Raw genomic sequence first — 23,137 nt, 5'->3', positions numbered from 1 at the left:
TTGTTAAATAATTTAAAATATAATAAAAAAATATGTTGAAAAAAGGGGGGACCTAGAGGGAAACTCGCGAGCGAAGCGAAGGGTCGGAAAAAATTATTCAATTGTAACGTCGGGTTAGCGCTCTTAAAAACAACACGGTGAGACCAATCTAATCAAGCACAAATCGCTTGAATTTTTTATTATTATTATTTAGGCCTATAAGTAGATTCGGAAACCGGTGCTTGTTTGAAATTAAATAATCTGAAGTTTTTTTCATTTGTATATTATAAACATATTCAAAAAAATTGCCTCGTCATACACGCCAAAGAATCATATCAATTTGTTTTTCATGAAATTGGTTTCTCATCTAATCCGCATACAGACCAGACTGTCGAAATGACCAATCAATAGCCGTGTCCAATTTTGTAATTAGCTTCATAGCGCATTAATTGAATTACCCACAATACACACACAATTAAAATTACAGTGAGCGACCAGCAGCACCGCTAGTTCTAACTAGCGTATGATAAATCAAAAATCTGATTTTAGAGATTCGGCTATTTCATTCGTCATGTGGTTCCAATCCAGTATCAAAAAAATCTACCACGTAATCGTAGACCCGGGACGGTAATATCCTAAATAAAACGCCATGCAAAATAAAATTTAGTAAAAATTACGGGAAAGAAACTGGTTGGACTTTATTACTTGATGAGAAGCCAGAAGTAATAGACATATTCAGGCATGAATACCAGTGTATCTCCACGTCTCACAGCTCGAACAATGATACTAGCCGCGTCTTTCACATTTGTAACACGCAAGAAACTTGGAAATCTATATAAAATAATCAAAAAATTTAGGAATAATGTAACGAAAATATGTAATTGTTATTATTTTACTTCACGCGCGGTCTTTGGCAAAGTCCCGTGTCTGCAAACAACACAGGATTAAGATGGAATAAGTAAATAATATTGACAGGTACACGTTATTTGTTGCTTGATTGTCACTTACCTACGACAAAAGGGCATATGGTCGTGCATTTTATATCTAAATTGCGGCTGTCACGTCGCATTTCTTCTGTCAATGCTTCCATCATTCCTCGTACGGCAAATTTGGATGCACTATATGGAACAACGTTCTCACACCCCATTGCACCAGCAATGGAGGACATAGAAACCAGGTGACCTTGCTTACGCTCTATCATACCTGGAAGAAACTCGCGGACAACCTACCAATAGAGTATCACATATAAATCATTTGATGAAATACCATCAACATAGAGAACCAGAAATAAAATATGTTTTAAATCATTCTAGCATTAAAATAAAAGGAAAAGGGAAGAACAAGCAAAATATTTTTTTACCCAGATGCAACCTTTCACATTGATGTCAATACATCTATCAATCTCTTGAATGCTGTGGCTGAGGAAGGGATGGCAAGGCATAATGCCAGCATTGTTGATAATAATGTCTATATGTGGAACAACATTCTTCACTAGTTTAGCTTTTAATTCTACATCTTTTTGTTGTGAAACATCACAATGAAAAGCACTTGCTTTCCCCCCTATAGCTTCAACTTCTGTGGCAGTTTCTTGAGCAGCCTCTAGATTAATATCCCAGCAAACAATTGTGCATCCAAGCTGTGCAAACTGTAATGCAACTTCTCTTCCAATGCCCCGTCCTGCACCTGTTATCTAAATAAAAGTATTCGTGTATAACTCATTTTCACAATAATAAACTTAAATCTCAAAGTTACCAGGACAATTTTTCCACTGATGGATTTCAGTTCAGCTGGAAAAAGAGTGCGATAGAAGATACAAGCCCACATCACAAATGCTTTACAAACCATGTAGCAGAAATCAAGGCTCATTATAATCAGAGAATAAAGCTGCAAAATCACTAAAAAAGAAAGGCATAAATTAATTATTGATATTAAGAATTTCAAAATCAAACATTTTTAATATTGTGTTGTCACTTACTTTTGTCAACTTCTGTTCGTATCGAACTCCTTCTTAAGACAAAACTGACGCTATTCAAGAAAACTACGTACAAGGAATGGAAATTTTGAACAACACTATAACTGAGGATATACTAAATTCTACTACTTTCTTATATTTTCCCTAGAACTGATGAACACACCTGTTGATCCTATCTACACCACTCAAAACAGCCTACAACACCCAAGGCCAACAATCGTTTCTGAAGTGTCTGCCCTTCCGGCTTACACAGCCAATCAGCAATGAGCCAGCGACTGTACGGCCTGAATACAGCATAATTGAAATATAGCAAATGTTTTATTTGTTTCTAAAACTATGGCAATCTGTCTGAATCCATAAGAAAACGCTGTGGAAACCTGCGTGTTTCCGCCATAAAAAAAAAGAAAGCAAAACCCTCGTGGAAAAAAAAAGAATCGTAAAAATCTATAACACTGCAATAACATTTTGAAATCCTCGAAGCAATTTAATCTTTTTAAATAAAAAAAAAATTGTCTTTAAACAATTTTGAAAATTTCACTAAGATTTACTCGAGGTTTTTTAAATAACTGTGATTTATTTTTCCTTCTTACATTTTCAAATTGCAAATAATTTTCTTTGAGAAGAATTTTCGCATGGCGTGATATATGCATGTATGCATCTCATGCATTTTAAAATATCATGGGCTGTTCTGAGGCGATATTATTATAATAAGAGTCCACCAATTCTAATTTTCCATTCGGATGCATTCGATTCGATCTTCGTATTATAACACGTAGTTCCCGCGATTTTAATTGTGGAATATAAGGTCGTTTGTGGTATGACATCGAGTTGCTTATCCATAGATGGCCGTTGGGTTTTCTAATGGGAAAAAGAAAAGTAGCACACCTGCTGGTCACCTTGGAAAATACCTGAGCCGTTCTTTTGGTCGTTCTTCCGTAGTCTCACTCTTAAGCTCTGTGGTTGTGAGTCGAAGGTAGAGGATGGAAATAAGCCTGTGAGGTGTTTTACTTTTTGGAAGCATTTGCATTTCCCAAAGAGAATCGTGTCCTGTTGATTTCTTTTTCTACGTCCATTTCTGTCATATTTTATATGAATATGCGAGAAAATTTTGGACGGTGCAATTCGAATTTATTGATGTCGTATACGTTTAAGAGCTTTATATAATACAACGCCCATGTTATTCGAAAATCAAAAGGGAATAACCTACTTCAACGCGACATGTCCGAGTTTTCTGAATTTGCCTGGGGAACGGCTGAAGTTAAAAGAGATCTAGACATTTCACTTCAAACAGCCAACTCATCACTCTCACCGGATGTCGCTTTAGCAGCTCTCAGAGCCTTAGTACTTGCTCGCCCCGATGCCGGTAAGAGAAAGTTGGTAGACTAAATACATTATACAAAAAATATTTATCGTTTCACTTAAATTCCTTGCACATGAGACATGTCTTAATTTACATGTAATTAATTAGATAGCCAAGGTCAATTGTAAAATGTACCCCGCCACACACAAGTTGCACAAATATGTCGAAACACAAAAAAATGTCGCCACAAAACGGTTTTAGAAATAATTAACAGAGAAAAAGAAAAATCTGTATAGGCTAGCAAAAAATAAACATGTTCTTAACAGTGGGCTACAATGCATATATTCGTAGGAACTCTTCAAACTGACGATGAATTCCTGATGCGATTTTTGAGAGCGAGGAAATTATGTGTCAAAGACGCGCTCGAAGTGTACGAGAATTATTTTCGTTTCCTGCATCGAAACCGCGAACTTTGTTTTGGCCTAAAGATCGAGGATGCTGAGGTAAGGATTATTCTTAAACTTCGTCTATTAAGAAGCTTGAATCTCGTAAATCATTGTCAAATATCGATATCTTTCATCTTAAGCCAATAAAATCCCTTCATTCAAAATTTACCTTTTTTTTGTACACCTTAGTAAGTTTACTGATTCTTCTTGGTATCATCATGTAATACCGTACCCAAGCGCAGAAACAAAAATGTCCATATGTACAGCATATATATGCAATCAAGCCATAAGTAAGCTTTAAAAAATCTTAGCACTTGGTAAAAAAAAACAGAAATAGTGCAAATCTGTTTCGCCATATTAATCGGGGGTTATTGAATGTAAATTTTATTAGATTTTGCAACACATGTAGATCTTTATTTTAGTATTTTAGTTTTTTTTTTTTTATTTATTTTTTTTTTTTGTCCTTAATTAGTTAACTTTGTTTAGTTTTTGATTTTATTATTGCATTACATATATATACCATAGATAAAGCAGGCACTAGAGGACGGTCTACCTGGTGTGTTACAGCGGCGAGACAGTCGGGGACGACGTATCATGGTTTTGTTCGCTGCTCAGTGGGATCCGTAATATTGTTCAAATTGCTTAATTAATAACTACATGAACTTACTTTATTTATTTATTTAAACAGAAGTCGTTACTCAATATCCGCTATCCACAAGGTTCGCAACATGCGATTTTGGTGTTAATACTACGTATATTTAATATTCATTTTACAATCACAGGCATTGTATTTATCTCTCGATCTGCTTCTTCAAGACTGTGTGGTTAGAGAGAGAGGCTTAATTCTCGTGATAGACTGGAGTCAATTTTCCTTTCAACAGGTTGGTGATGATGAAAAAAGTGAAAAAATAAAATTTGGAAAATTGTTATCAAAGTAATTTCCATTTCATTAAAAAAAGTGTAGCAAACTTCAACCCGCTGCATTACGTGAGATTGCCGAAGGATTAGAATATTGGTACTGTACAATATTCAAATAATTTTTTTTTTTTTTGTTTAATTACGTTCTTCTTTATAAATGTGTAGTTATCCCGTCCGTTTCAAGTCTATTCACTGCGTCGCACAACCTGTAAGTAGACTTGATTGAAATTATTTTACGAAGAGTTCACTACTTACTGAGTTTGAATAAATTTTTTTTTTCTTACTAAAACTATTAAGTAATACATTTATATTTCTTTTTTTGTGTGTGTTCGGGAATTTTCGGTACTCTTGTTCAGTGTATTTCATTTATACCACACATTAAGAGCTAGAACCTAAAAGAAGAAAATTTGCGCAAATCGAGCGCAAAATTTTCCGTCATGGAGGTGTGTTAAGTGGTGAACTCCTTGTTAAATCGTATTGCAGAAATTTTATACAGTATCTCAAATATTTATGTTTATTTTTAGTGGTACATTGAAGCTGCTGTATCGCTTCTTAAACCCTTCCTACGTGGAACGTCAAGAGGAAAGGTACACCGTGTAATTTAAAAAAAAATGAAATGTTTTATCCAAAAAATTAGACAAAGATAAGATAGTGCTATTCTATTAAAAGTCTAAAGATTAAAAACTTTGATTATCGTAAGCGTATTCCTTGAAGGACGGGACACAATATGAGTTGTCTAAAATTTTAAGATTTGCTTTGTAAATTTCTGACTCAAAATGAAAAAAAAACTAATTGGCCAAACCTGTTTATGTTATTTATAAATGAAAGAAATCCATATTGATGTTATTGTTCTTTAAATTAGATTTTCAGTCATGGCAATAACCTGTCCAGCTTGCATCAAATATTTTCACGAGAAATCTTACCTGCGGAACTAGGAGGAGAACAAGGACCATATCAGTCTTCCCTTTGGATCGATAACTTGATAAGAGCGAGCCATGACACACCGGATCGAAATCAGAGTATTGATTGACTATTTTAAATGTCTCCTCGTACTAACGGATTTTTATTTAATAAAACGAGAAAAAAATGTGTGCTTAAAATGATTTTGTTATTATTATTATTTTTTTCCATTATTATTATTTGGAAATGAGATTGCCGTAAACTCTTATCAAGTAGGCTACGGACAATACGATGAAAAATGTCTGGATGGAGATGAGCCTTATCGAGACTTCTAACGTTTTTTTCCGGTTTATGAAATGGTTTTTACATGGGAAAACCAGTTTTGCCCCTTCACAATACAGTTGCTGGAAATGAAATACATTATACGTTACATTAAAAAAAGGTTTCGATCTGAACAACTTAAGTTTTGAATACCATTAGGATTAGGTAGAGGTACCATACCAGGTTAGAATGGGTAGCCAAAATAAAGCCGAAAATGGAAGAATATTTTCTTGCATTTTGAACCTTTAAGATCTCGGCGAAAAAGCCTCGGATAATAAAACGACTGAACAAGTCTGTTGAAGGAGAACTGATCTATCATGTTTCCGGAAAAACTAGTTTTTTTTTTCTAGATTAACTGAAAGCTAGTGTCGAAAAATCAATTTTTCGTCAAAAAGTTGCACGGACTCGTTCTTTTAAAGGGACAAACGTTTGACTCAGATCACTACCATACTGGTTCTTACAAATATCATTAGTTTTAATCAATTAATTAACATTTAGTAAAAGATGCAGAAGTTTTTCTTGCATAGTTTGTTATTTAATGTTGCATCATTTTTACTTCTCAATACTTTTAGCTCACAAACGTTGGTTTACAAAATTGAAGCAGGAAAACCAATCAGAATTATCAATACGGTTAATTTCGACGAGTCGCTGGGCAGCTATGGATCAAGGCAGCAGCAAGCGTTTCGACTGCAAAGTAGAAAAAAAGAAAACACAATGTAAACAAAATGGAGGTATTGCGCTTGATAACTGGAATCAGGATAATTACCCAGAGGAAGCATGGAATGTGCGCTATCTGTTTCAAGGACGGCTGCTACAAATTGGTGATGCTTTACGTAATTTTCCTCTAGATTAGTCAGCTTCTCCGACTCTATTCCATCCTTCCAAGCATTCGCTACTTCCATTGAAATCGAGAGAACCTATCATACAGACAACATTGCATTAAAATGGTAAATGTTTCACAATTCACAAATGTCCAGAGCTTTTTTAAAAAAAAAAACCTCGTTTATAGCATCGCGCAAGAATGCACCCGAAGGCTGCTGAAGACACTGTTTGTGAATAGAGCAAACGTAATCGTGGTGGCTGTCAATAATTTGGCCAAGATGGACCGCACTCTCCAGTTGCATGTCCAAGCGAATGTGTGACGACTCCAAAACGCATTCCATTATGTAATTATCTACACTGGAAACAAAATAAAGTAGCCACGCCCGCAATAGTTGTAATCGGTGACGAAGAGCAGCAGATGGCAGCATTTCTTTCTGTCTTGGGCGGCCGCTTTTTTCAATGTCCATACTATTGAGCGCTGGATAAAAAGAACTGAAACTAATATAAACGTTAAACGGAAAGCGTTTCTGAAATTTTGTTTACCTTTGAATGACAAGCGTTGAAGTGAAAACATTGCCTGTTTAATTTTCATCAGGAAACTGAGCACGCTATTGTAGAGAACCATCGATTCTTGGGTCACAACCAAATTGATTGGCCATGGAACTTTGTAATTGATTTGTAGATCCGATAGATTTACGACAGACATTTGTTGGTTGTTGCCTTTTCTTATGTTTACAAAAAGGTACGGAGCAGATTGACTCATTCTAGGAGATATACAGTTGAGAAGAGATAAAGTAAGGCTAGATTCGTTGTCCCACTTGTCACCGATTTTGAACTAAATAAAAAAAAGTAATAATGATAATCTCTCTAAATTCTAACATTTTAAAATTTTAAATACTTTTTGGAAAAGCTGTAGACAAAAGCGACCCATTAGGTCTCCAGCCTGCATGAAGTGAATTTGGCGAAGGGTCCGGATATGCTGTCCAAGGGCACAATTCTCAAACAAGGTATCGAGAAGAGCCTTACAAACCAGGCGCTGGCGACTTCGCATGGGTTCCAACAGGCTTTTCTCCAGTAAAGGTAAAAGCGGATAGAATTCCGGTGGCGTACTTAATGTTTCCAATCGAGTCTCTTGACCTTCAGAATATTTGTTTCGGCAGAAATCGTTACGAAGACATTTAAAGGCCTTGCTCAGCAAGGGGTTCTTGGAATTAATTTGTTTTGGATTAGCAGTGGCCGGCGCAGAAAGAGTAAATGATTGAGAAACGGCGCACTGGAAGGGGTCTGATGAAGCAAGTCTATTAAAGCGTTCTCGAAAAATTTCCGCCAAGGTTTTTGAGCGGCAGGTGGATGCTGTCACACAGTTCATATCAATAAACTCTCTTTTTAATTTGGTAAGGAGTTCCACCGAACGACCCCCTAGTAAGATATCGTCCATCAATGGTTTAAGAAAGTTTATGGAAGGGATGCTTGGACGTGACAAGAGAGATTCAAACCAGAACCGCTCATCTTGAGGTGAAATGGCTTCGTTTCGAATAATGCCGAACTCCTGAAAAGGATCCACAATTTGTCCTTGGCTAAGCCATAGATCAACCATATTCAAGAAAGGCTCCAATGACGAACACAGAATTTTCAGCAAAACCGGATAAAGTGTGGAGTAGTTAGCGACTTGTGCTTTTTGAGTTGAATCGAACAGAACTGACAACAGATGGGTGACGCGCGTATTGTTATCGGTTGGAGCAGAAGACGTTTGCATGATTGATTTGTGCATTGCAGAAATACTGGAAATAGTTGAGGCCCATGGTTTCAGAAATAGCAAAAGATGACTTAAGGTAAGTGTGGTCTTTTGTTCGGCAACACGCTTTTCGAAGTCGGAAACTGATTGTTTAAAATCAGCGACAATACTGGCGAGTGCAGCTGCGTACGCTTGATGTGTCAACGTGTAAGTTTCTTGTGAGGATGTCTTGTTGGAAAACAAGTTAATTTCTCGTATCGCTTGAAGAAGTTGTCGGAAAAAATGCAAACTAAGATGTGGAAGGCCAACCAATCTAATGGCTTTAGTTTGAACACTAGAATTTGTAGTTTCGGCGGACACGAAGAATGAATTACTATCACAGGATTGTTGAAGAGCCCATAAAACTTCATGCAATAGCTGGAAGTCCGTCCAAGTTCTTGATGTGGAATCACTACTATATCTTGTCTGAATTAAGTCATTTAAGGAAGAATTTCGAATGACAGGTTTTTTGAAGAAGCAAAACAGTGGAATATTCGGATTAACTACACATGATGTTGTCCAGTTTACATCTTTATTGTCTGTTACTTCAATGTCATCATCCTCACTATCTGTCCATGTACTTAATATAGTGTCAGACATTGAATGTATCACTTCTTTATCAAATTTCATAAGGTTTCCAGTATCTTCAATGCTTTTGTAGTCACTTTTCTCGTTTTCAATATTCAAGTTTTTCAGAATAATTCCGTCTCTTGCTATCCCCATTCTTTCAGTAGGTCTATATGCTAGCCTGATGAGCAAGTGAAGAATGGACCATGTTGGATGTGTAAGTCCTGTGGGTGCAGTGAGTTGGATGTAATCAGCAACAAGCTTTTGGAAATGTCGACTTTTTTCATGTTCTGCATGAATGTCAAACTTATGTTGAAGTCCTTCAATGGACTTTTTAACTTCTTGCTCAGTAATATAGTCATAATCTTGCTTTAGCTGACGGATGACTCCATTAATAGACGAACATTCTTCACTGATTTTCTTGTGTGTTAATGACTCCAACAATGCTCTACAAGCATTTCGAATTTCAGGGTTTAATTCCATCTCAATTAAGGGTGATAACTTATGCTCACTGTTGTCGCCAGGTGTTCATCGTTTGCTTTTCTGTTCGATTTTGTTCAAAATAACTTGTCATGCTGCACAGCTGCAGTTCGATCGGTTGAAAGTTATTGAAACTGTCGCAAACTTTTTGAATTGTTGTTCATGTAAGCATTCAATTTTTCTTCTGCTAGTTTCTTCCAAAGAGGCCGCTAGATAGCGTTGGTTTATGAAAACAAAACATGGGAAATTTTAAAATTTAAGCCATTTCCCGTAATTTCCTTAATAAGGCTTTATGTAATTATAACTATCCTCCTAAAACCCTCCGTAGAGTATTTGAGTTTAGAGCCATTAGTTTATTTTACAAAAATTCGCTTTTCCCCCTAAAAATGAAAGTTTTTTAAACCACATCTAGTCCCATCCCAATCCGCATCGAGCGACGTGGCGTTTTCTTTGAAAATGCCGAAAATGTGAACGCCGCGTCGCTCGATGCGGGTGTGGTGTCTTGCTAAACATAGTAGGTAATGAAATTGAACAAAAAAGGGGATTTTCTAAATTAAGTATAATGTTGAATCCCCTCCTGATAACCATCAATAGGGTTTAAAGAAAAAAGCGAGACTTCCGGGAAAGGAGGAGATTTCAGTTTATTCATAGTAACGTTCTACATAGTACATTCAAGTTGTTTTCAAGCGCCATACAAAAGGCGGACGTAAAATTTGGTTTTACATACATGGCTGGTAATGACTGTGTACAGAGAAAAAAAAACTCGCCGCGCTAATAGCAATAGGAAAACGAATAATCTAAAGAGCTCCTTTATTACAATTTGGGTTTTCGTAGATAACTATTAATTATTAAAAGATATTAATCCTTTTTATTTTCTATTAATATTTCTCTTGAAGCAATTGTTTAGACATGTGATTAATGACACTAAATTGTTTTCGGGGGCAGTTTAGAATTATTTTGTAGTGTATTGACAAAGCTGACGAAGAAAAATATTTGCAGAATATTTGTTGCAATTCTTCCCGGTAACCTCCCTGTTTTTGCTTGCACAACCGGATTGTATTTTTTTTAAATATAATCCCGTAAGCAAGCTGCTATCAGAAAAGGAAATGTGGATATTTAACACTGCATCGGCCGCAGGGAAAGCACGTCACGATTCACGAAGGCTTCGAAATTTTATTTTTCAAAAATAACGTTTAGTTTAAATAAATAAAAATTTGCAGGAAATTTATTGAGCGAATAAGTCTCATTAAGCAATTATTACCACCCGAATAACGATTGAAAACAAGCATAAGTAAAACTTTTTTCTTTTTTATACTATCGATGTGTCTTACATCGGTGCGAGACGATATATACTAACTTTTTCCTGCTAAACAAGTTAGTTTGTTTTATTTTATTAATTACTCTCGATTTCACGAATATTTAAGATCTTATGTGACGTATGTAATGACGAACATCATACGGTTACAACACGTCTGTGATTTATTCCACGGGATTTTGTCAGCGTAGTTGTAGTTGCACCTTCATCAAGCAAGAGTGAAGCATTCAGTCATCAATGCTGAGTCCGCCATTTTGTGACGCGCTTGACGCATGGTGTAGACCGAGATCACTTTTCGAACAGGAATACTTGCGGTGTATTTTACAAACCCCTTAAAGTATTCGGAAAATGTATGTGTTATTGGTGAATCAAGGTGATGGAATCAATCCAGCTGATCCATCATCTATTTGGACCTGCAGGTAATTACTTTTTTATCATCTATTGCTTGATAATGAAATAGTTCATTATCCTAACTTGAAAATGAATCATTGTTTTGCATTTTTCTTTTCAGGCTATGTGAAAGGCTAACTTGAAAATGAATCATTGTTTTGCATTTTTCTTTTCAGGCTATGTGGAATTCAGATGTACAATCCTGTGTATTTAAATCTTTTTTCTGAAAATGGTGAAAATCCTTTGGTCTCTACGATTAAAAGGTATAATGATATTTGGATTTTCACTGCTTGGTCTGTGGTTTATTAACTTACTCTTGGGTTGCTTAATAACGTTTTCTTATTGGCAGATTCCTTGATATTAAGATTGAAGAATGTGACAAATTACCAACAACTCTTTGCCAACCGTGTACCAGTAAAATTGAAGAGCTACAATGCTTTTACCATCATTGTCAAGATGCTCAAAAGATATTGGCAGTCCAGCATGGTGTTCAACTTCATGATGAAGCAGTTATAGAAGATCAAGCCATAATTGTTGCTCCGAATCAAAACAACATAACAAACAATGTAGTGAAGGAAGATACATCTGAAGCCATCCCTATTACTACCACAACAACAACAACTCTCAGTGCTGATAAATTACTGGAGACAGCTATTAAAGATACCTGCATTTTGTCAGGAGAAGATTCGGAAGAATCAGATTCATCTGATTGTCTTTCAGATGACGATGAAAATCAAACTGATGACCAGTCAGCTACAGAGGACAAAGTTTGTGTTTGATATAAAATTTCATTTTGTTCCAGACTGGTTAATCTTGTAGTTATTATCAGGAGGAGTACTCCATTGGTAAAAGAACTCGGTCTGCAATGTTTGCAAGAAAATCTGATCCACCTGTACCAAGGAAAAGAAAGAAACTGGTTTTCACCATTGAATATCTTGAATCCAAGCTGAATCGCAAACTTGATGACGAGGAAGCAGGAAGACTGAAAGAATATATACAAAAGGGCCAGAATACCAAGATTTTTGAAATGCTGGTGGGTGGTGGCAAAGATCAGGTGTGGAAGTGCCAATATTGCACTGAAGAGATAAGAGGTAGCCCTAAGGATGTGAAGGAACATTATGCCACTCTTCATGATGCAGTTCCCATTTTCCCATGTCAGCTTTGTGATAAAGTATTGATTTTTAATTTCTTACGATTTCATACATTTTTTTTTTTTTTTTTTTTAAGTAAAACTGCAAAAAAAATTTATTTTACCCAGGTTTGCCGATCAGTAAACTACTATCGAATCCATAGACTCTCACACCTGGCTGAGTATTAAATAATAAGTTTGAAGTATACTTACACATAATAATGAATTTTGATTTCTTTATTTTTCACAGATATCCATGCGAAACTTGTGGAAAAATCTTCAAAGATAACTCGAAGCTTGTGCTTCATCGCCAAGTTCATTCAAACAAACGTCCGCATGAATGCGATGTATGTGGGAAGACATTTAAACGAGCCACTACGGTTCGTGTCCATAAAAGAACTGTTCATGGTTCGAAGGTATATAAAAAGAATGACCAGTCAATCCTAGATGTATGGTATACATGCATTTTTTGTGTGGGTGATACAGGATGAGCAATTTCTGTTTACGTGTGAACTTTGTGGCAAAAGATTCAAAACTAATTTTGAATTGAAGAAGCACTTGGATAAGCATCCATCGGAGGATAACCCTCTACCTTACCAGTGCAAGTAAGCTTTTTTCAAATCATTGTTATTCAAAACTTCATTGCCTTACCTGTTTGGTCCTTAACTCATCAGAAAATTCGACCAGAATTTTAAATTTTAAGATTTTTCGTCAACTAATGCGAATCCTTATATTTCCTTCCAGGTATTGCGATTCACGTTTCCCTGATAAAGCTCAACAGATCACACATAGCAACACACTACATGCTAATGAGGGTGAATACGTGTGCCATATTTGCGGGAAAAAGGTAAACTGTTAAGTTTTATACTCTCATTGAACATAAGTTTATTTATGTTTCTTATGTGTAAATTCTTAAGGTCAAGACAGAAACTGCCTTAGAAAACCATGTCAAGTCCCATTCTGGGATTCGTGACCTTAAGTGTCACATTTGTGATGCAGCATTTGCTAGTCGTTATACATTGAATGCACACGTTAAAAGACATGCCATCACCGAGCCCCTCTTCTCCTGCCCCTACTGTGGTAATAACATTTAAAAGCATCGTCACAAAGCTTTGTTATGCACTGAGAATAACTTTATTGAAACTTTAGGCAAAGGTTCTAAAAGCAAAGCAAATTTAGAACAGCACATTCGAATTCATACGGGTGTCCGCCCATATTCATGCACCGTCTGTAATGCCGCGTAAGCTTTATTTTCAATTTTATATTAATTGTTTACATCCTTATTTTGTCCTGGCAAACCAAGTTTTTTTCAAAATCTTGTGTTATCCTATTTCGTCGTTTAAATTAAGCTTATTTGCGCCATTTAAATTATGCATTCCTGAAGATCATTTAAAATGACTAGTTTATTTCCCTTTTAGGTTCAAACATCGATCCCACTTGAAAGTACACATGACGATACACACCGGCGAGCATCCATTTGCTTGCCATGAATGCAATAAAACCTTCCGAACCAATAAACAACGAACAAGTCATATGAGTTACGTACATAATACAGTGCGAAATTTTGCTTGTGAAATTTGCGGCAAAGCCTTCAAAACGTTGAAAGATTTGAAGGTATTTTCATTAATATTAATGTTGAATCTTTATACGAATTTATATATTTTTCCTTTCTAATTTAAAAAAATAAATAAATAAATAAATACAATTTCAGATTCACAGTACTCTTCATACTGGAGAAAAGAATCACGTTTGTCCCACGTGCGGCAAGGCTTTCCGGGTCCGTGCCAACTACTATAAGCATAGAAAAATTCATGAGAGAACATCAATCGAACAGCATCAGCAGGAGCAACAAGAACCCGGTGAACCAGTTCAAGACCAAGAAGAAGATCCACAAACCGAGATCCAACCTGTCAGTAACGAAGTTTCAAACGTTTCCGTCACGTTGCCGAGTTCATCGGCTGGGTTACTCGAAACCTTTAATGTAAGCCATTTTCAAAAATCGTTAAAAAATTATTCATCATTTCAGTTCGGTTGTTTTGAAGACAAAAGTATATTTTGTAATTATTTTTATAGCTCGAAACTACTCCTGTACTGCAAGTTCCTGCAACAACCATGAGTACGGCGTCAACTGACCATGAGCACATAAGTGTTCATGGAACCAGTACTATATCGGACGAAGGAGTGCTTCTTTTCCGTTCTGCTCTTCCTCCTTTAACAAATGCCAAGGAATTCTCAGGAATGTCGAGTTGAGGAATCAACACAGAATATTGAATGACATAACATCACATCTATTGTGCTTTCATTTTGGCATGTGATTCTTTGGAAATGAACATCAAATCCGCAGTTTCCGAATCTACCAAGTTAACCGATGTGAAACAGGAAAGCCAAGAGAGAAAAGATGATATCGGGAAGTTATGATGAACCTAGATTATTTAGAATTAACTAGCAATTTAAGGAGACCTTTCAACAATATGTTTTAACAATGAGATGTAACCATGCCTTACCGAAGTTTTAACTCATTTTGGTTTGATCTAATAAAAAGTGAGTTGTTTTCCTGTACATTTCGTTGTGCTTCATTTGCAGGTTCGTTCATTTTTGTTTGCGCATTTCACGAAAAAGATGGGAAAGCAGAATTTGAGAAAAATTTCGTATTATGGCCCAACTGTTCATGGGTGCCTATTTAATTGCATATTTAAATAATTTGAAAAACAGCACAAATTTTCAATCTCACTGCGCTATATAGAATCTCTAGCTGACTGATAAAGGAAATAGACGATATGTATACGTACATGTGTAATAGGACACCAGGTTACGTCCGGTGTAACTTGAGCTCCATGATCATTCATCTTAACATCATGAAGGAATTTTATTTAATCTTGTCTGAAACTGAAAGAAAGATCTAATATAATAATATTGTCAAAGTATCTGTGGAAAATAGGATTTTTTTTTTGCGTATTTCAAAAGCATCACGACTAAATAATATAAAATGGTAAAAGGACGTAAATTAGTATGTAGCCTACAGATTCTGATTTCTTAGCTTACAAAAGGGGAAAAAATAGTCCATGGCGATATTTAAACGGTTTGACGAGGAAAGCAATAAGACGACTAGGATTCAGGCGGATTTTTCAATAATTTTTAACAAGTCAATAACTTGGTTCGTTTACAGCTTTAACGTTTTTTAACGAAAACAATATATTTGGTGATGAATTAGTCTGTAAACTAACCGCACAGCAACGTCATTTCCGAATCTAGTCAGGATATCTCAATGCTTTTTTGCCATGGAATTCATGCGAAATGAGACGAGTTAACCACAATGTCCACACTCCACAGACCTAGTTAACGGTTTTCGATTGAGAAACTAGGTGGACCAAGAATGTTTAAAAGATGTGTGGGCACCTTTTAACTTCTAGCGGCACCTTTTAACCAGAAGGTAATTTGTATTCATGATGAATTGAAATTATTAATTTCTTATATCATAGATGAGATTAGAGATTAGATTACTCGATAAAATAATTTATCGACATCATTTATCAATTTTACAATTTAGAAATTTATTCAAACTATTGTTCACAAAAAGTTACTAATGTTATGAATACAGTTAGGTTTCGGCAATGTTTATTCTTTATTTATTATTTACTCAGCAGTCAGCATATTGATTTAACAGTGTGAAAGTAGCGTACCTATTTACCTAACAAAGAAACAAGATATAAAGACTCAATTCCCAATTTCCCATGGATTTTTTTCAGACGAGAATTTTTCATGTTTATTTACTGTGGTTAAATTTCCAGCAATGTGAAACCTTGAAAAAAAAGATGCTATGAAAAAGTAGCCTACATTGAAATTAACGCGGATTAGTCTAGGACGAAAATTATGGTTCTGAGATCTTCGTTAAAGAAATACACTGTGAAATTAAAATTTTTTATTGTAATTTTTTTTTTAATTAATCATATTTGAAACGGCGATGCGAATATTTGCAGCAGTTTGGAAAGTCGTGTCTGTTTGAATTTCTCATATTATTTAATTGTTATCATTAGAAATAAATGTGCAAATACAGTTTCCAAACTATCGGCGGTTATTACGCAATGCTTGGAACAGCAGGCGATGAAAACACGAATTGTAACGAAAAAAAGCTGTGGATAGACGCAGCAGCCGAGATATAAGCTAAGAAACGTATATACACAGTTCTTTTTTTCTTTCTTTTTAACTTGAATTTTCTTTATTTTCCTTCTTAGATGTCTAGAGCTCTATAAATAGAATTCTAAACGTAAAGGATCCTGTCTGCGTGAGGCCCCGGAGGAAGGAACGACCGCCCATAATAACATCCGGAATCACCAACTACGTTGGATTTTTTTTAAACATCCTAAGAAATTATTATTCCAAATCTCTGTCTTTCGAGATCGGAAAAACAAATAAGTACGGCCAAGGATATAGTTGCATTTGTTTCGAATCAGACATGGACATGCTTTGCTAGTTACTACATAAAAGTAATCCACCATTTTTCGATAAAAGAAAAAAATAGTTTACGAAACTGATGAACAAGAAATTTGGTAGATACAACGAACATGTCGTGTGATGTGTTGACCTGATGACGAAAATTGGGGTAGTCTAGCAAAATCCGGCAAAATCCTTGATTGAAGGGCAATGAAATTGGGTAATACGGGGTAATAGTAGTTTCCGAGGTTGCACACCGCAAGGCTTTTTTAGATACAACATCAGAGTGGGAAAACGCTTCGTTTAAATATAGATGCTCCTGAGTAGCTGGCTGGCCGTTTCAATGAGTCGCTGCAGCTCCACTTTATTCTCTGTTACAGCCACCACGAAGACTTTTGTGAATATTTCATGGAAAATACAGTTCAGATATCGTTATTTAAAACACAGGAAATTATATTTTACAACAGAATTAAATGACAAAATGAAACGTATACAACTATACATCCTGGGGCTACGTATATAATAACACAATAATATTTATAAGTGGGAAGTTGAAATAAAATTACTGTTAACTCAAATGTGATATCATCACTGCTGGTCATTAAAAAAATTGACTACAATTATTGTTTGAATGCATGTAACACTTCTTTGTTCAAGAAACCCGTTTTAATGAACATCGCGTGACTTAATTAAACCAAATTTGGTTATAGTCGCCATTCGTTCTACGAGATTTGAATGTCTAGGTTAAACTAGCAGTTAAATGAAGTGTTAAGTGTGTTAGTTTAATAATTTACATAGATTTCGTCCTTTCAGTTAAAAATCTACTATCCAAGGGGAAAATTTTGCTATTGAATATATTCCTTGGTTAACTTTTTGTGTAAAAATTTAGAACTTGTATTTTTGTATACATATAATATAATAAAAACACACGCATATTTAATAAATATAGATTATGTTATGTTAAATGAAGATTACATTTTAGCAGCGGATGTAATGATTCTAGTTCAGCTTCGTCTCGTGTAGCGTTATTTAGGCATAAACTGCCTTTTACATTCGAATGGTTTTTCGCTGTTTATCGTGGACATTTTTTGTGCGAAAGGAAGGACTCGACATTCTATTTCCATCCTGCGCGAATCTGTTTTGTTTTTCTTTCTTCTTTTTTTCGAAAAGCTGGCGCTATTCGTTACACATCGCTACGTCGTTAGCCAATAAAAAAACCCAAAAAACGTCCACGTCGCCTCAGTGATTTACGAAAATAGTTGCTCGTTAATAATTTATCATTATTAATTACCAGTTGATCCAGTTGGAAGCTCAGCGTTCAAAAGAAGCTTCCACATCTTGTAAATAATAATAGAGAAAAACAACATGACTTCAATCCCCTCGCATTTCGGTGAGTTTTTATGAACGTCACTACCGTTAGTGAATTCCCAATTTTTCCTCAGGCATCTTTTAAAAATATAACGAGGCATACACGCAAAGATAACTCGTTAAAAGTGGAATAAACCAATTTGGAGCACGTGAAACAATTACTACCGTATCCACTTCAATATCTTACGAAAGAATTGAAATTCTGTCGGAGAACACCTTGGGATCTTGGACATGGCCATCATTCCATAGGACAGTTGATAGGGAGAGGCGTTCGCACAAAGAACTCAAATCTTTATTCTCTGTGAGTCTAACTCTGCGCCATGATGGAAGCATGTGATGTTTTTCCCCCCCACTTTTGCTCCGGCAGCTGTTAAGGTGATGCCTAACTTTTAGTGAGACCACAATTCTGAATTTTTGTTTTTCCCCTACCGTCTATATAGCTTGCTTATACTACCTTGGACTACTCCATCTGTCTGACGTTGACGGACACTTTGACTTTTTTTTCTTTCTTTTGAAATATTTAAATATCAAACAAATCTCTAGGTCGTAATGATGGTTGACTGGATGCTGGATTAATCACACATGTTGCGGTGAAGAATTTCAATTATTTTCGCCCATTGCCTGATTAAATACGTTGTTGATACTGTAAAGTCTTTTGTCCAATATATCAGGGAAGACGCTTTTAGCCGATGACTGAGAACAGGCCATAAATCCATCGGCGATGTGGGATGGTAAGTTAATTATATATGTACTTTTAGAAGAGCGAAGGAGGAGCTATTTCAGTGTGGGGACTTCCTCTGTGAGGGATGAGAGAGAGTGAGAGAGAGAGAGAGAGAGAGAGAGAAGACGCGGGGCTTTCTGCGACTCCGCAACCGGAAAGGTACAAAACTCTTTCCATTTCTTTTTTCCTCTCCCGGTGACGTCATCCAACAGCTGCGCCCCATTCATTTTCGCTTTTATCGACTTGAAATCCTTCTTTCGTTATCTTAATTCTCTAGGTTTTAAACATCTCGGAAAATGGCATGGAACATTTCATTTCCTCGAGCGTCTTTTCTTTGTTTTGGAGTTGCTGGTATTTTTATTTCACTTCTCTGACTGTTGCATCTTATTCAGTACATTGACATGGGTGGACTTGAGTCAGATTTTCACTTTCGCCAAGCAAGAATGACGCATGCTGCCAAGAGTCAACTAGAAACCGCTTTGAACAACTGTCATGTATTTTAATGATTAGAAAGTGTGCACTAATTTATTCGTTATAGTTTCCAATGACGTGTTGCATGTTTTTATGAATTTCGTATCAATAGTCCATCAGAGTAGAGATGTTGGGCTTGATTATTATCAATACCAACTTAAACGTTCCAATAAATTCGTTTTTTCTTGGCGGGTGCGGACAAAAATGGATTTGTTTACATCCTCCCAAATCAACCGAAAAAGAAGAGCACATTTAAGGGAATCTCGAGCGAAAAAAAGACGAAAAAAAAATTTAAAAATAATAAAAAAAAAGAATAAGTTTCGGCAGGGCGGCGACAAGGGATGATAGAGTTTAAAGCGTACAGGGGAGGAGCCGTAGCAACGAGGGCGTGTTGTTCAAAACATGTCAGCGGCGTGCAGCAGCTGCGGCAGAACCTCCCTGAACATGACGCGTTTCAACTGCTACCGACCGACCGACCGACCGACCGACCGCCAAAATAAAATATCAAACCCTGAGAAGAAAAAAACCAAAAAATAAGAAAAAACTCGGAGACGCGAGTAGTAGTTTAAATATAGTTAGAAGACCGACGTGTTGTAGCCGTCGTCGTAATCCGTCTCGCAATCGCTATCCGCGCGCGTTGAAACACTTTTTGGCGTCCAGGGTTCGTCGTCGTTCTTCGATTCAACCACTAGGCGGGAGGAGATGTTTCTGGAACGAGCGCCATCTTGTTCTCTCTGCATTCTGTTAGCCGAGTCTTGCGTTCAAAATGTCCGCCCTGTTTGCCAGGGTGTGTCCCTCATCACTTCATCTGTCCGTACCTAGAGCCAAACCTATACGACGACCAACTCTCGGCACGTCTTGGGCTTTTTCAAAGCCTTCAATAGGGTGGAGAACTTTATAACTCGAAATGTTGTTTAACTTTAATATCGCTCTTTTTGGGCTTTTTCAGCTATACCTTGACCAATCAAAGATCATTTGACTATATACGACTTGTTTGTTCTAGCGCAAATATTTTGTTTTTGTTCAGCTGTTCTTTCGGTCATCATTAAAAAAATTCCGTTCGAATTCATTCAGAAATTATTTCCAACATAAAAGTAGCTACAACACGCATGGAATTTATATATTCAATCGTTTTGATTCTTTTCCCTATTTGTTCTTCGCGTCGCTATTCAATGCCCGTAATTAATCTTTTATTTTTCTGCTATAACATCACGTATATCTTATAAGCCAAGCTCACTTCTATGGAGCGAGAATCTATTTCTGTTTGCATTCAGCGACTGCATTGATGCCCCTTATTTCTATGCCCAAGGGTCGATGCGTTTAAAAAATTCTGTTCAATTCCCACTTGTTGTTTATTGTTGAGGAATTTAACATATACTCCGCTGCCGTTTAAATTCTCCTGATGGTCAGCTGACAATGTCGAATGGATTGTTAAGTCCAACTGCTGGCTATTCGGCGTTCTTCTACCTGGGCGCAATGGTCAAAGTTTAACGACGGGTGCCATCGGGGAAAATTGAGATTAGGGTGGGAGTATAAAAGTAGCCTAAAAAGAAAAAAGGGCCTTTTAATATTTTCTTGTTTTAACTTGTAAAACCCACCTAGAGAAATGATAGGAGCTCCACCTTTGGAATGAGACCCTCCACCCTGCCCAATTGACTGAAAAAAAGCCGTTCTCCTTATTATTATTATTATTTGTTTTAGTTTCTATTTTGCATGCCATCTAAGAGAGGGTGGAGCTGCAGTTGAGTGCACAGCTATTGGACAACTCTTTCTCCGTCACTCCGTCTCTCCCTGGTCTCTCCCTGGTCTCTGCCGTGTGTAAATGTTAAATGACGGGGTAATCTCATGCTGCCTACTCCTCCCTATTGTGTCAGATGAGACTTGCCATCCATCCGAGTGGCGAGAGAATAAGAAAAGAAGTTTGCGTCGTAATAAAGGCGACACCCTTTTCTTTTTCATTCTTTGCTCGTGCTAGATTCGGGCTAGATTAGTGGAACCGTGTCTTTTCTCGGTGATGTCACACTGCTGATCTTTTTTTCTCCCTCTTTTTCTTCAAAAATAAATAGTTCTACGTGGCATTTGCAGAAATCCCAAGGAAAAACCATGGTCCTCGTACGTTCTCCTTTTTGCTTTTTCTTTAGGATGAAAGAAGAAACGCGAAATGTTTGTGATACAGTGAGTTGTGTGTGCTCATCTGTTGATAAATGAAATCGCCTCAATCAAAAGATTGACGCCAAACTCTTTTACAAGTCTAATAATACATAAGCCATGACGAAAGAGAAGGAAAAACTAACAAGAAAAAAAAAAAAGACGTAGCTATATAGTGGGAGAGCATTTCGTCTTATACCTGGCCTTATATAGGCAGGAACTGGGCAGCAATGGTGACTTTGGCTCTTAGCTGGGCTACGTCATTAAATAAAAATAATATTGCGTGCGGCTCTCCGGCGACCCGAGAAATCTAATCCCAAACATGTTGTCTTTTCATCTTTTTAGCCGTCGCTAAAATTACAAAACGGCCAGAGCTTAGAGCGAGAGCCGACCATTCGAGTTTCGCCCGGCGTTCGTTATTACGTCGAGACTCTAGACGACCACAAGAGACAATATGACTATATGAGTAATGAGTGGCGATAGGTAATATTTCCCAAACGTTGGAGGTTTTAATTTCTTTTTTGTAAGTTTCTTTTGCCCCCAAATGAGATTTTCTAACTCCTTCCACCCACCCACACCTGTACACAGAAATACACCACGCCAGATGATGATCATTTATACACGGTTTTTGACACTGAGAAAGTTGCCGTATGCTCATTCCATCTATCCGTATAAATTCGTCATTTATAACTTTTTTCCTTTTTTTAATCTTTTCGTTAGACATTGGATGACTTCACCGACAACGCCTACCACAAGGCCAGCAGCAGACTCCTGCCGGGCCGAAAGATTTGCTGGCCGCCGCCGCCGCAGCACAGTTCAATATAATGTCAGCTGGGAGTTTGATTGAAGAAAGAAAAGAAGCTGTTGGACGCAGGTGAAAATCCTTGGCGGGATTGCGAGGGTAAAGAAAGAAATGATCTGTAAACGCAGACAAATTATCTTGAATTCAACGAGAAAATCATTTGATTGGGGTGTGGGGTGTGTGGGGGGGGGGGGGAGTTGGACTTTTCAGGTTTAGATTCATTCCCGTGTGTGTGTTGCGTGTGTGTTGCATAGTCGAGAAAAAGAAAAAATAAAAACAGGTCAGGTCATGTGGTGGGCTGCCTGCGCCACTAGTCGGCGCATATAAGACACACACACACATGCAAGGCGGTACCAGCTGACACTTTGCGAGGCCTTCCACCCTACAATTGAGCGAATTAAAGGCTCGAAACTAGTGTCATCTCGGCATTTGCATTGGAAAATAACGATTGGTGTCATTGCCGACGAAATTCGGCCATTATTTCGTCGACATATAGTCGATTTTCTCCAAAGGTGGCGAGCCCGACGCATTCCTTTACCTTCCCACTCTTTTTTTTATTTTTATTATTATATTTTTATTTTATTTTTTCGAGATTTTCTCTTCTCCTTTTCTTTCTTTCTCTCTCTCCCACTTTGTAACCATTCCCTCCTTCTCCTTCCGCCTTCCACCTCATTTTGCAGGTGAATTAGCTGTTGGGCATTTCCATTCCTCCCCCTTTTCTTCTCAGCGTGACCTTTCTCCCATACCCCTCCTAGCCTCCTATACCTTCCACATGTGTGTGTGTGTGTGTACTGTGTACGGCATTTTTTCCTTTTTCAACCATATAACACAAACATGACTGTTTTTTTCTTCTTCTTCTTCTCTTGATACAACATTGGAATAA

At 36.9% G+C, this 23,137-nt stretch overlaps 4 protein-coding genes and 3 long non-coding RNA genes across 8 annotated transcripts; 3 read left to right on the top strand and 4 right to left on the bottom strand.

Moving 5' to 3' along the window:
• Positions 1-387: 387 nt before the first annotated feature.
• Positions 388-2,221, bottom strand: LOC124193674 (epidermal retinol dehydrogenase 2-like). Its single transcript, XM_046587591.1, has 7 exons — positions 1,955-2,221; positions 1,732-1,874; positions 1,340-1,669; positions 988-1,204; positions 876-906; positions 685-810; positions 388-614 (listed from the first exon to the last, which is right to left on the bottom strand). Coding segments are annotated over exons 1-7 (921 nt in total). The 5' UTR covers positions 1,956-2,221; the 3' UTR covers positions 388-541.
• Positions 2,222-2,864: 643 nt separating this feature from the next.
• Positions 2,865-5,715, top strand: LOC124195079 (clavesin-2-like). Its single transcript, XM_046589565.1, has 9 exons — positions 2,865-3,314; positions 3,603-3,754; positions 4,223-4,320; positions 4,386-4,416; positions 4,480-4,578; positions 4,657-4,712; positions 4,781-4,823; positions 5,140-5,202; positions 5,478-5,715. The coding sequence occupies exons 1-9, from the start codon at positions 3,170-3,172 to the stop codon at positions 5,643-5,645; spliced, it is 855 nt and encodes a 284-aa protein (XP_046445521.1). The 5' UTR covers positions 2,865-3,169; the 3' UTR covers positions 5,646-5,715.
• Positions 5,716-6,349: 634 nt separating this feature from the next.
• Positions 6,350-9,674, bottom strand: LOC124195076 (gamma-tubulin complex component 5-like). Its single transcript, XM_046589562.1, has 6 exons — positions 9,512-9,674; positions 7,557-9,447; positions 7,202-7,493; positions 6,835-7,136; positions 6,603-6,753; positions 6,350-6,523 (listed from the first exon to the last, which is right to left on the bottom strand). Exons 1-6 carry the CDS (start codon positions 9,571-9,573, stop codon positions 6,468-6,470), a joined length of 2,754 nt encoding a protein of 917 aa, XP_046445518.1. The 5' UTR covers positions 9,574-9,674; the 3' UTR covers positions 6,350-6,467.
• A 920-nt stretch (positions 9,675-10,594) lies between these two features.
• On the top strand, positions 10,595-14,872 carry LOC124195078 (zinc finger protein 2-like). 2 transcript variants are annotated; one of them, XM_046589564.1, is made up of 13 exons: positions 10,595-11,213; positions 11,361-11,447; positions 11,534-11,951; positions 12,014-12,355; positions 12,443-12,495; positions 12,564-12,729; positions 12,800-12,918; positions 13,058-13,160; positions 13,231-13,393; positions 13,463-13,553; positions 13,732-13,927; positions 14,025-14,294; positions 14,387-14,872. In XM_046589564.1, exons 1-13 carry the CDS (start codon positions 11,143-11,145, stop codon positions 14,561-14,563), a joined length of 2,256 nt encoding a protein of 751 aa, XP_046445520.1. In that variant the 5' UTR covers positions 10,595-11,142; the 3' UTR covers positions 14,564-14,872. The 2 variants fall into 2 exon arrangements, with proteins under 2 accessions (XP_046445520.1, XP_046445519.1); XM_046589563.1 differs by having other exon boundaries at positions 10,817-11,213; positions 12,014-12,495.
• Positions 14,637-15,193, bottom strand: LOC124195080. Its single transcript, XR_006875129.1, has 2 exons — positions 15,103-15,193; positions 14,637-14,989 (listed from the first exon to the last, which is right to left on the bottom strand). It is a non-coding gene; the product is annotated as an uncharacterized LOC124195080 (long non-coding RNA).
• Positions 15,194-18,519: 3,326 nt separating this feature from the next.
• LOC124194944 lies at positions 18,520-22,418 on the top strand. Its single transcript, XR_006875092.1, has 3 exons — positions 18,520-18,992; positions 19,111-19,184; positions 22,173-22,418. It is a non-coding gene; the product is annotated as an uncharacterized LOC124194944 (long non-coding RNA).
• Positions 19,306-20,094, bottom strand: LOC124194943. The gene is made up of 2 exons (XR_006875091.1): positions 19,893-20,094; positions 19,306-19,815 (listed from the first exon to the last, which is right to left on the bottom strand). It is a non-coding gene; the product is annotated as an uncharacterized LOC124194943 (long non-coding RNA).
• Positions 22,419-23,137: the final 719 nt, after the last annotated feature.

The sequence above is a fragment of the Daphnia pulex genome, chromosome 5 (assembly GCF_021134715.1).
Source record: "Daphnia pulex isolate KAP4 chromosome 5, ASM2113471v1".
Classification (NCBI taxonomy): domain Eukaryota; kingdom Metazoa; phylum Arthropoda; class Branchiopoda; order Diplostraca; family Daphniidae; genus Daphnia; species Daphnia pulex.
This window is presented reverse-complemented; position numbering and strand designations above follow the sequence as displayed.

What these genes read in the sequence shown, in the direction of transcription:
- LOC124193674 (XM_046587591.1), bottom strand. An exon ending in TCAGTGGAAAAATTGTCCTG is followed by an intron (nt 1,670 to 1,731) that starts GTAACTTTGAGA and finishes ACTTTTATTTAG; the next exon opens with ATAACAGGTGCAGGACGGGG. An exon ending in TACTTCTGGCTTCTCATCAA is followed by an intron (nt 615 to 684) that starts GTAATAAAGTCC and finishes CGTTTTATTTAG; the next exon opens with GATATTACCGTCCCGGGTCT.
- LOC124195076 (XM_046589562.1), bottom strand. Translation starts at nt 9,573, where the DNA reads ATGACAAGTTATTTTGAACAAAATCGAACAGAAAAGCAAACGATGAAC. An exon ending in ATGAACACCTGGCGACAACA is followed by an intron (nt 9,448 to 9,511) that starts GTGAGCATAAGT and finishes AAATGCTTGTAG; the next exon opens with AGCATTGTTGGAGTCATTAA. An exon ending in TCAACGCTTGTCATTCAAAG is followed by an intron (nt 7,137 to 7,201) that starts GTAAACAAAATT and finishes CTTTTTATCCAG; the next exon opens with CGCTCAATAGTATGGACATT.
- LOC124195078 (XM_046589563.1), top strand. Translation starts at nt 11,143, where the DNA reads ATGTATGTGTTATTGGTGAATCAAGGTGATGGAATCAATCCAGCTGAT. An exon ending in CTTCTCCTGCCCCTACTGTG is followed by an intron (nt 13,394 to 13,462) that starts GTAATAACATTT and finishes TTGAAACTTTAG; the next exon opens with GCAAAGGTTCTAAAAGCAAA. An exon ending in AAACGTTGAAAGATTTGAAG is followed by an intron (nt 13,928 to 14,024) that starts GTATTTTCATTA and finishes ATACAATTTCAG; the next exon opens with ATTCACAGTACTCTTCATAC.
- LOC124195079 (XM_046589565.1), top strand. Translation starts at nt 3,170, where the DNA reads ATGTCCGAGTTTTCTGAATTTGCCTGGGGAACGGCTGAAGTTAAAAGA. An exon ending in CAATATCCGCTATCCACAAG is followed by an intron (nt 4,417 to 4,479) that starts GTTCGCAACATG and finishes TTACAATCACAG; the next exon opens with GCATTGTATTTATCTCTCGA. An exon ending in TTCACTGCGTCGCACAACCT is followed by an intron (nt 4,824 to 5,139) that starts GTAAGTAGACTT and finishes GTTTATTTTTAG; the next exon opens with TGGTACATTGAAGCTGCTGT.